General features: G+C 41.5%; 1 protein-coding gene across 2 annotated transcripts; it reads right to left on the reverse strand.

Moving 5' to 3' along the window:
* Nucleotides 1–3740: 3740 nt before the first annotated feature.
* Nucleotides 3741–11939, reverse strand: LOC116049620 (protein shisa-7). 2 transcript variants are annotated; one of them, XM_031299440.2, is made up of 6 exons: nucleotides 11417–11939; nucleotides 7035–9487; nucleotides 6217–6371; nucleotides 5776–5841; nucleotides 5309–5494; nucleotides 3741–5111 (listed from the first exon to the last, which is right to left on the reverse strand). In XM_031299440.2, the coding sequence occupies exons 2-6, from the start codon at nucleotides 7799–7801 to the stop codon at nucleotides 4159–4161; spliced, it is 2127 nt and encodes a 708-aa protein (XP_031155300.1). In that variant the 5' UTR covers nucleotides 7802–9487; nucleotides 11417–11939; the 3' UTR covers nucleotides 3741–4158. The 2 variants fall into 2 exon arrangements, with proteins under 2 accessions (XP_031155300.1, XP_035862249.1); XM_036006356.1 differs by lacking the exon at nucleotides 11417–11939 and adding an exon at nucleotides 9825–11396.
* Between the last annotated feature and the right edge of the window lie 397 nt (nucleotides 11940–12336).

Here is a 12336-nt window from a genome sequence, read left to right on the forward strand (position 1 = left end):
CTTTCTGCTTTGTAAGTACTGTTGCTTTTGATACTCTAAGTGCATGTTGCTAAAAATACTTGTTATTCTTATTGCAGGACGTTTACTCATTATCCAGTATTTTAATTTTGCAGGCCTAATACTTTTACTTCAGTAGCGTATACATAGGAAATAAATACTTCCTCCATCACTGAAAATGTCTGTGTCAGCTAAATTATTTCCAGAATACACAGATTGTCTGCTGAAACAGAGAAGTATCTCATTGGCTTGTCATGTGTTTTATTTCAAAAATAGTCTTGCTTTAATTGGATTGTACATTAAATTTGTCCTATTTAAGATAGTCCTGTATTAGCTTTGTGCAAACAATGAATATAGAGTATAACTGAAGTCTGAGATATTCTTAAATCTTAGATAGATATGTGTGAGCAACCAGGCACTTGGAGGTCCACTCCTGCAAAATGCATAGGTATAATTTTTCTCTCAGAAATTAATAATTGTAAGGCATACAGCCCAGTTTACATATTAATATTGTTGCAAGGTAAGGTGCATGGCACTTCAATGTTTGTCTTGTCATTAAAAGGAGTGTGAAAGATCTAATGGTGGAGGAATATCTTAATAATATTCCATACTAAGCTAATATATCACTGAATGACAGAAAACAGTGCCTTGGTTTGGTAATATTGATAAGCAATCTGCCAGAGGGGTAGACACAATGCCAGAGGTTGTAGGTGACCTGACCATTCATATCAGGTTGAAAAAGATAGATTACAACTAAGGTTAAAAATAATACAAAAATAATTCAAAAACATTAATGCAATAAACTCACGCTATAATGAATGACAAAACATTTTTTTCCACCAACTTTATTATACAAATTCTTTGTAAGTCACTGTTGTATCCAAGGGGATCAATGCATTGAAAAATAACAAAAGGGTTGTTTTGAAATTTATAGGCATGAAAATAAATCCATGAATTTCATTATTGGACACCGTCGCTGTCCATACAATTTACTGTTAGTAATGCTTTAGTCAGGTGGCCATTAACCATCCTCTCTCTAAACAAATTTATAATGGTAAAAACACACACCATATTCATTAATTTCTTTCTGATAACTAGCTTTTTAGCTCACTTGCCTGTGTGTTTGTTCTCAGTTGTAATAAAATAAATAACCACTGTAGTTTTGTAGGAGGCTATGACAATAGAAAGACAACAAAATGTTATGAGTTTGGCACTGTACAATTCATTAAATACTAACACATAATTTGCTGAATCCTCAAATTAATGTCGAAGAGATCACTCAAAATATTCTGATTGTACTAGCTATACAAAATACAATACTTGCACAAATTAGATTAACCATTTATAAAATTGTGATGATGAGTTTTGATGGATATGGCTTGTGAGATATTACAGACTTTGCTACAGACCTTTTGTGGCTCTATTAAAAAAATCTAATACTACTGTATGTCACCTGTCCTATTTCCCTGAAAAAGACACTCAAAGCAGTCAGCTTTCCATTAAACCTCCGTTTTTCCTCCACCTTGTGTAATAAACATTCATCCGAAACACACATACATTATGGCATCATGGGTTTAGTGTGTACAATCCATATTATTGGGTCAGGCTGCTGCATTGGAGACAACAGAGCGCCTCCAGTCTGGTTAATAACTTCTGGCCCGTCCCAAAAAGATCTATCCTGCACAACACCGTCGTCTAGACATACGTTAAGAAGGCTGAAGATTTTTTCAATAGATATTTTTGTACCCGAGTGGAAACCTAAGTAATCACTTGAGATCAAGAAGTCATAAGGCCGATGTCTAGGCACAGTACATACAGCTGGAAAATTGGCCATATAGGCATCGATGACCTTAAAATCCAGGCATACTGTAACTGCCTCTCAATGAAATGGAGCTGGCATGCATCAAGATTTGGAATGTTTTTAAAAACTTGAATTTATGACCAGATGTATGAAAAAAACAACTAGTCATGAGAATGCTAGTTATCTAAAAACCAATAAACACTTAAATCCCACCAAGTAAAAGAACATCACATCATAAGATAATTGTTAATAATAACCATAACAGTTATAATAATTATTAATAATAACACTCCATCATATTCAGAACAACTACATTTAGCACTGTGTATAGGAAGATTGTTCAAATGAATTCTGTGTTTCTGTTTATCAGTATTTCATCTCTGTATCCTTTCACATGACTGAACAGAAACAAACAAGTTCCTTTTCTGATCTGCGTAATTATCTCTGATTTCATGTTGATAAAAAAAATCCTCTCTCAATACAATACCCTCCATTGTCACATTGTCAGCCGTGCTTGTACAGAATGTAAACCTTGAGGACACGATACAAAGTAGGTTTGTATCTGGTGCAAATATCAGGGGAAAGATTTGTGCAAAGTGTTTTTGTCGCGGTGTTTCTCTTTGAACTGTGCTTAAATTGCTCTTGTTTTTTGTACACATTAATACTTAATACATCATGACAATATCAACACAAAATCAAGAGAAAGAGATAGTATTTTATATGGACCACAGATATCACATACTACAGTATATAGGATAGGATAGCCCTTAGTATTGATAAGCGTTGTTATTGATGAAGATTTTTTTTATCTTTTCTGTTTTTTTATTTTTTATCTTTTTTATACTCATACTGGCTTAAGTGCGTTATGATACAGCAAGGTCTTCGTCTTGAGGATGGGGAGGGCTTCCTAAACATCCGAGTCTCTTACGGTATTTGGAGCCACGCAGGAGAAGGCCTCAGGTCGCCCTCTCCCCTGACTCAGAGATGTTGTTTTGGCTTGCTCTGAAGCCAATTCTTTGACTGTACAAAATATCACTGACTTGTATAACTTGTCATCTGGTGAGAATAATAAAATGGTGATTGTCAGACCAGCTTCCTCTGTGGTATTTTCTTTGTATCTCCATAAATGGCTTTGAAGGACAGTTGTGTAAGTGCAACCTCTGCATCACGGTCTATTCATTTGTGCTCTGTAGAAAAATCTTTGCTCTTCTTTCACAGCCTGCATTTAAGCAAGTTGCCTTTTTAATTGGTAAACTGAACACATGTGTCTCTTCACTAGTCTATGTTAATGTAAAGATATTTTTGTAATAACATGACAGATGGCTCTATATTATTTGGTAGCCCATTGTTTTGACAGTTAGGTCCTGATCTATAGATGGGAACATAACGTAATCTAACATCTGTTTACACTCCTGTAGTGTAACAGTGAGCAGAGAGTGAGTCGCTCTGGGGATTTGATCTAAGGTCACATGGAAAACTAGGCAACCCAGGCGTCAGATTGGTGATGTGGGTACGTCCGCGGTTTAAATCGGGCGCAGGAGTCCTGCCAACAGTGTCAGGCTGCTGTCTCCCAGTTAGAAACAGCCTCCACCTTGTCCGCTCATTTACATAGGAAGCAACAAAAAACAGTTCTGTCTCCCTGTGTCAGGATGAGGTTGAGTGTCAGATCTCCAAAATCCCTCACCAGGCACACGGTTCATTCACACTCATCTGGTCCACCGGGCTTCTCACCCATGAGGTTAAGTTTAATAAATAATTGTCGACGAGAGCTGAGCAGGTTGACAGTCCAGCAGGTAGTTGGCTCAATTCTCTATTAAATTCTGTGATACAATATTCTACACGGTCCTCCTCTTCATCAACCTTTATATATATATATATATATATATATATATATTTATATATTTATATATTTATTTATATATATATATATATATAAATTATCATTTTATTTCCTATCTAATATGGCTCCTGAGTACTTTTTGAAAAACATATATAAAAACAAAATTATGAACGACGCTTCTGTTGTTTTTTTTTTCACCCTTCACTCTTTCTACAAGTAATGGCACCGCTGTATATGGCAATATGGCAAATTGTGTTACAAAATATGGCTGATGTAGGCTATCACATAATTGGAACAGGTATTCCCCACTTAGATTTTTAATTAAGTAATCATATTTAAGCTATTTAATTACAAGAAAACACTAATTTGAATAGCCTAAACACGTTATACTGTTACTATACTTTATACTTCTAGTTTTATTTATTGTAGTTGTATATCTAATCTTGTATATCTAATAGTTATATGCAGAAGGGTGATCTAATCCCATAGCTTTGATGAGGGGTAAACTCAGGCACAAACCTCACACCGTCACCTCATTTTTACTCCCCGTCCTGATCCCCTGACTCCCTCCTCCACTTCCTGCTGACCCCCCACCGCCCCCTCCTGGTATGAAATGTAGCTGCTCAATGGTGTTCTGCCTTTTTGCTGCAAAAGCCATCCTCCTGGCGCTGTGGCCCCCTAGTGTTCCCGTTCCCATGACTACCCCCGCCCCAGGAGCTTCCCCTGCCCAGCCCATGCCCCCGCTCATGTGCCCTGTCATGGCCGTGTTCCTCTCCTGCTCTCGTCCGGAAGTGGGGTGAGAGTTCATCTTGATCATGTGGTGTCGGTCGAGGGAGGGCGTAGCGCAGACGTTCTGCTGGGACTGGGCCTTCTGCTGGCGAGGCAGCGTGGGGACAACCCCTCCTGTGTGGGCGTATGGATCTACAACCCCCATCCCGCCGACCCCCATCCTTTCCTCCAAATGATCCGGGGACATGAGCAGCCGTTCCTGTCTGTCTTGCCTGTCCTGCCTCTCCTGCCTGTCTTGCCTGTCTTGCCTGTCCTGGGTCTTCCTGGTGAGGGTCTGGGTGTTGGAGTTCTTATTGGAGGCAGCCATGGCTTTATAGTACTGGTGTTGCTGGTTCTTGGACAACCTAGACAGTGTCCCTGTGTTGCCAGGGACATCACCCATGTTGAGCAGCTGGTCAGTGGATTTAACTTTCCTTGGCTTGGAGAGAGTGTCGTAATTGGGGTTGTACTGGGGCTCCGGGGGATCCAGAGGGTAAGGATTTGGGGTGGGTGAGGCAGGCATGCCAGAAGGCGGCGGCGGGATCCAAGGACGAACTGCATGCCTGGGGAGGGTTCCTCTCCCACTGAGGGTGTAGTCTCCACCCCAGTGGAGGTGGTGCTGAGACGACTGGAGGGCCGGCTGGGCTGTGTGAGGCCGGCGCTTGGTGGTGCAGTAACCAGACGAGTACTCATCAAGACCTTTCTCTGGAAGCCAAACAAAATTTCTCTGAATTGTTTATCACCACAGTAAATAGCATCAGAACATAATGACGCATCCTGCACTAGTGCCATAGTGTCAAGAGTGTCACCGTGCTTCAGTACTCATGGAACAGCTGTGAGGGGAGACAGGAGCAGACACACTGGTACATTTGTCCTCATTTCTCGAAAATGAAGGTACTTACCGAGGCGTTTGAGTGAAGAATATCTGTTGAGCTCAGGCTTGGTGGCACTCTCATAGGAGGGCGGCAGCTGAGCCAGGTTGTGCAGGGAGTGGTGAAAGGCAGGCTGGGATTTGGTGTTGTTGTGTTTACTGGAAAGCAGCGTGCCTCCAGCTGCCAGCTGAGCATTGTTCATTCGAGGGGTGCGTTCTACAGAGACCACAGGGAGAAAACGACTGTGTGTTAAATGAGATTTGCTCCTCTGGACATAGCGCACTGCACATAGCTGTGTGTGAATCTGCTAACATTCACTGGAACAGACAGATTTCAACTTGCTTTCAACACAAGCAACCAAGGCTCTGATAATCCTTATTATTGTTAGGATGAATGAGTCTTCTTTTGAGCTTAAACGAAACAGAACAAAGTAAATGAAGCATCGTGGTGATTACATGTAATTTACATAGGAGCCCTGCTTTCACCAGCTGCCTTACCGATAGTTGCGGTGTGTTTGGGGCTGGTGCCTGAAGAGTGGATGAAATTGTGTTGCAAATTGCCCACTGCAAGTCAAAAGAACATAAGGTAATCAGCTCAAAATGGAAGCCGCCAGTTTCCAGTTCAATGGTTCTTTAACATAAAAAGATCAAGGCAACTATAGACATTTATGCATTAATTCACCTTCACATCATCTCACATGGGCAGAGCTTCTCAACATCATTGTGTAAAGCATGCATATTTTAAAAGCACTGATCTCCAGATTTCTGTTCTTTTTTTTTTTTTTTCATAATTCCTATTGGCTATAAAGATATCTTGATGGTGGGACACAGAAAACAAACATGGTGTGCCTCGGCACACAGAGGATGCAGTTACAAAAGCTCAGATTGTGCCTCTGATTGTGCTATTCTCTAATGCTGTTAAAGACCATAAACCCTCACATCTGTTGTCCTTGCTGGGCAGTCCTGGGGCGTAAAGATTTTTCGGAGGTCTCCCCAGTGTCCCCTGTCCATCCCCTACAGCCAGAGCCACGCTGTTGTTTCTCTCATCTTGCTGGACTGGGCTCGACTGGTGCCGCAACATGTCAACCAGAGCTCTAATGATGTAATAAACACAAGCAAAAAGGGGAAACACAAGAGGAAATTGACAATAAACCAAACTGAGTATTTTTTCAACTGTTTTTTGTTATTAGGTAACAGATCAATCAGAATTATGTGAGTATAATGTAAGTAATTTGGGTTGAGAGCAATTTAATAAACATCTATCTTATATTTTTGAAATCTATACTGTTTAAATTGTGTAGGGATCTTTTTTACAATCACCCATGGTTATAAATGCGTGTACAATCATAAAACTGTTAATCTACTTGAATAATAGAAGAAAACAATACACTATTAATCATTTGCATTATTAAAGGGATCAATCAAATGCACTATATCAGTCTACAACCATCATCCTCCACTACTAAAGCCCAAGATAGAAAACTGCAACCTGTACAAAAATCAAAATGCAAATCTTTATATGAGATGAAAAAGCCCAGAGAAATCAAAACAACCATGAATTCATTCTGCAGCAGCCACTCAATAAAGATCAAATATGTTTCATCTGTTAACTAACAAAATCATTCTGAGCCCAGGATGAAGATTCTGGGCCATTTATGGAGTCCTGAAAACCTAATTTCATTACAGGATCCATACACTGAATGAAGTATCAAATCCAGCAGTGAGAGGTGATGAAAAAATATTTTTCAAAGTCTCACCTGGGCATATTGAGGTCCCTTTGGTTGGCTTCCTGTTGCACCTTGTTGAAGACTACCTTGATGCCAACAGCGACAGCCACCATGAACACAATCACGCCTCCAATGACGAAGCCCGTGTTGTGGCTCTGCTGCTTCAGTGGATCAAAGTCTGGGTCATTACCTAATTCCTCTGGTAATATCATGGCGTCTGTCTGTGGCTTGGCCCAATCTGGAGAGTAATAGTTTTTACAGCTGTCCTGCTCCAGTTGCCGGCTACGCTCTGGGCAGCAGAAGCGGTAGTGGCAGGTTCCACAGCAAAAGATGAAGGTGTCCTTGGAGCAGTTGAAAGCGCTGTCAAAGTGTCCCATTACGTCATAGTAACCCCGACATACATCAATCCATATGTCTATCATGCGGGGTCGAATGGGCGCTACCTGGGCGGCGGCTAAGGGAGATGCAAGGGCCTCTGATGACGTCACATTCTTGGGAAACATGACCTGGCGAAGGGCTCTCGGAGGTGCCTCCAGAACTCCCTCTGAGGTTTCTGGAAGTTTCTCAGGAGTTTTGGTCCTGCCTTGGAGAGCAGCTGGCCTGATATTGGCCTGCATGGCGAGGAGCAGGACAGGGGGGCTGGGGCCAGGCTTGGGCTGCTCAGTAAAAGGCCTCACTGAGCGCTCTATTTGCTGAGGGGGGGGGGACGGAGAGGTCTCCACAACAGTGGTGAGTGGGGCAGTAAGGAGGGAGAGCAGGAAGACAGCGAGGACTCTGAGATTGGTGGTGGGCGTCATTTTTACATGACTAAGAGATCTATTTTCTGTTGTTGAGTCAATGCAGTTGCAACACTATATCCGCTTTTGCAGTTTAACCTACTAAAATGTCATGTGAAATATTCAAGTAGCATGTATAACCTACTGGATATTGATGATGTATCAGTAGTTTCATTCAGTCATGTTGGAGGATGAAATTTGAAGCCTGTTTTTTTGTTTTGTCAGAAGCTGAGTATTTTGATGGTGTAATATTAGAAACGGTCAGGAACAATACAAATGAAAAGGTCTAACACTATTAAAAACAGTTGATAGGTTTCAGTAATTTTCGATAATGGTATTAAAGGGGTTTTAATTTACTGCTAGAAAGGAACTCTGAATGTGTGATGACTTCATCTTTTTCCCTCTCAAGTAGAACACTGAAACGGATGCAGCTTTGTAAAAAGGACAAATTGAAAACAACAATCTTCATGCTTTTAGTCCTTAATGCCTTGTTCTACACTTTCCACTTAACAAAAGAACAAATATCTGACGTGCTGCTGGAAGGAATACATTTTTGTACACACAAAGGCCAGTAAAAATGAGTAGCATGGATTTTCAATAAAATACCGCAGTCCTATACATTCCTGTGCTGATCATGGCACTTCAACAATATGGTCTATGGCCAGTGATTTATCAAATGTAAACTGTTGAATCTGTTTTGTACTATTTTAGTCTGACACAACATACATTCAAAATTGGCACTTATTTAAGCTGTGAGCAATTCTTTTCTGGAAATTAGTATGACATTTTGTGTGTATCAACATTGTAAACAATCAAATGGAATTAACAGACTGCACCACTGATGAAAACTATTCATCTATTAATGATGCCAAGTTTCTCTGGAGTGGGGATGTAACTCCATTTTAACTTGTTAGGCATGAACTCGTCACATCTATAGATACACTGTACTTGATCTCAATCTTTTCTATGGTTGGATTAATGTGCATCCGTAGTCGCCTGGCTGGCACGGACTGTTACTGTGATTGGGCTGAGGGGTGATAATGAGGGAGGCTCAGCTTAAGTGCTAGAAGACTGTAACAGCTGAAAATGAAGAGTAAGCATAAACCAAGGAAACGACTCCCAGCCTGTAAAACACACTGCAGAATGAGGCAAACGTCACAGATATTTTAAATGCTTTCTATTCAGCTTTTAGGCACAAAAAGTTACCCGTGTTATTCAACCGTATCACTAATAATTAGATATGAACTGAATGGCACATTGCGTCTCCATGTGACATGTCTCTCTAAGTAAAATTATTCCTGATTTGTCTCTGAGGTTCAAAGAATATCACTTTTGTTGAGAAATATGTAAATGTGTGAAGTTATTGTGTTGGAGGTGTTGGCAATAATAGACAGAGGCAGATCTGTCTCCCACAGAAATTATAATTATATGTAATTATCAGAAACGTCCCTATCTGCAGCGGAGAATGTAGGCACAGATGGGGGAGACAGAATGCTGAAATCACAGAGGGCTCCACTTGTTTCAGTTACATGCTCCTCTGACCTTCTGAGGAGAGTTCAGCTGAGAGAAAACAAGAGACACAAAGGCAGCAGTTCTCCCACTGACTAATGTTCCCAACGTGTTCTTCTGTCGTTTCTTAATGTTCTGCTTGATTTCCAGAATTGTGTTCGTGTCGACAAACCTGGAATGTGTCGGCCAGAGTGTCTGCTGTAATACAAACAAGAAGCATGATTAGAAAGATGCTCTGCAACCTCACTTTTTCACACATAATAACAATCATGTTTATTAATTGCATTATGTGCATTGTTAGAGGCCAGAGTGTGTGTTAGTGTGCCTGTTTGGTTGCAGGAGCCGCATCTGTAATGCCAATGTGGGGAGAAAGAGAGAACGAGAGCAGAGGGATAAATGCAGGGTAGGGATTTAAATGAGCAAAGAGATTGTGGCGAGCGGGAAGAGCCAGAGGTATAGATGCAGAGAGACGACCATGAGTGGGAGGGCGGTGTGTGGGTGGCACAGAATCAAGTACATTTCTCCTAGCACTTACCAATACAACATAGCACATCACACAAACAGCACCGCCAAACAGATCTGCAAATACAGTCAATGCCACACACGAGAAGAGTGCTAATCGAGACTGTACATCATGCTGTTAGAACAATTAATAAGGGAAAATGTACAACTGTAAAAAAGGCTTTGTGTGCATGTGAGTGTAGTAGGCATTCTGTAAAGTCTCTTGCTCCCTCCTTCTCCTCTTTTCTACCTCGTTCTGCCTTTCTCTCTTTCTCAGATTCTGTGCGTGGGATGAGGCAGCTAACTCTCTCAGAATAGCACTGCAGCTCTGTCTATGTGTGAGTGAAAGAGGCAGTGAAAGAGAAGGGAGGCAGAATCCAATCTACACCCATTAGCCAAACCAGATTTCAAAGTCACATCTGCCCGTCACTTGCTCAACAAGATGACACTGACGCCTCCCCACTCAACTACCATTACCATATTTTTCTGCTCTGACTCTGTTCACTTCATGAGGATTTTTTGGCCAATGTGTCCAAACCACTCCCCCAATGAATGTGCAGTTACAGCTTTCTAACAACGAATGAGATTTTAAATGAATTCAGTCCTCCTGCACCCAAAAGCCTGAAGTCTAATATCACATCTTTTCAGCAAAGGGACTCAACATACAAAAGGAGCAAATGTTTTCCTCTACGTATTTCTATACTGTGCTGTTGAAGCATTGCAGTAGAGAGGAAGAAAGAGAGAGGATGGGAACTAAAGGGTGAGGGGCAACACATTCAGAACTGTAAGGATGCATTCTTGAGTTACATGGCCAGTGGAGGGAAAACAACCCTTTTCCAAAGATTCCTTCTATTGCAAGCAATTGTAACAAAGCAAATTAACCAAACGGCTCCCCTTACTTTCATTGCAGGATGCTGACCAGCTGTGCAGACGCTGGGCATGCAACAATTTCAACAGGTGTTTGTTGGAAATGAAACAAAATGGCCTCTTTTTTTCTTGAGACACGCTGTTGCAAAAACGCACTGAGATGTGAATTAATGAAGGGGGAAATCTTAATACAAGGCATGTTGATGAAAAATATATTTAATTAGGCTACAGTGAGAGCAGCGGAGCAGCTTCAGTCTTATCAGTAAAATACATGCTGCGCAACGGCTTTGCATTTTGGACATCGACTCTTCAGAATACAATCCATCCTTCACAAGGTTCATAAGTTTCAACTTGCAATGAACAAGCATGCGGGTTATGGAAATGACTTGCATGTATCAGTAGGCTAAGAGTGCGTGGGTGTATCCGTGCCGGTGTGTGTGTGTGTGTGTGTGTGTGTAGTCCGGTTGGATGTGTCGGTCCTAATATCAATATGTTCATAATGTCGCAATGTGCTGTCGATTAAAGTGTTTAAGTGATGAAAAACATGTCTGCCCATCATAAAGCCTAAATATGTTTCTGTGGCGCAGCTTTCATCCAAATGTTTTGTTTAACATCCTCCAGCACAGCTGATGCGTCTAAACAGAAGCCAAACTCAATGTCCATACAGACAGAAACACACAATTAAAGTATCAAATAGTTGTGCGTGTAATTCGGGCATTAGTGTTGCATTAATCAAAGGTGCATAATGTCGTGCCTTACCTGTGCGTTGCTCGGAGGTTTGATGCTGGAGAACAGCGCTTGGAGAGCCTGCGCACTGTATCTCAGCGTTTCTCAGATGGCAGCCTGTTATTGTGGCAGAGGAGGATCAGGACAGCTTGAACTGTTGCTGGATCTGCCACCTGTTTTAAATGCTTTTTTTCACAAGTGCTGCAGATCTCAATCGTTCTTGATGTGTCTCCATCAGGCTATTGATAATCCATTATCACGGCAGAAAGAGGGGGGAAAAACGCGAGCAGGAGAGAGAGTCGGTCCCGACGAGATGTTCTGAGATTTTCTAATAGTAGCCTACATGTGACAAGGCGATTCAACTATACACAACGGTAATTTTCATTTGTTTTACAGCTCAAGTTACAGTGCAACTATCCTGGAGAACACGCAGTAATTCAGGTGCTCAAAATGACAAACGCGTCACCAAAACAAATCACCCAATTTAACTTTTCTCCATCTGGAATCGACTGAAGCTTGTTCCCTTCATAATTTCCAAGCGAGATAGGTTACACCGCCTAACTGCGACTGGCCTCACGGAGGTCCGCCAGTGGGGGAGCGCTGTGATTGGTCGCTCAGACTGGTGCTGATGAGACTCTCAACTCTGCGCTGCTGGTCATTAGACCCATTCAACTGGTGGCGTTCATCTTTATTCCCCTCCATTTCATTTGCATCTTTGATTGAATGACCCTGAAGACCTCCATTTTACTGGCTCGGAGAAAAATATCGCTTAGGAATTCAGCTAGCCTACTGTTCTTTAAAATGCAACGCAGGGTTGAACTATAGCCTAATAACGGGGGAACTTGCTAAATTAGGTACATTCAGCGGATAACCTCCGAGATCCAAAGTGTGTTTTTCTGTGTGTGTGTGTGTGTGTGTGTGTGTGTGTGAGAGAGAGAGAGAGAGAGAGAGAG

The sequence above is a fragment of the Sander lucioperca genome, chromosome 10 (genome assembly GCF_008315115.2).
Source record: "Sander lucioperca isolate FBNREF2018 chromosome 10, SLUC_FBN_1.2, whole genome shotgun sequence".
In the NCBI taxonomy this organism is placed as follows: domain Eukaryota; kingdom Metazoa; phylum Chordata; class Actinopteri; order Perciformes; family Percidae; genus Sander; species Sander lucioperca.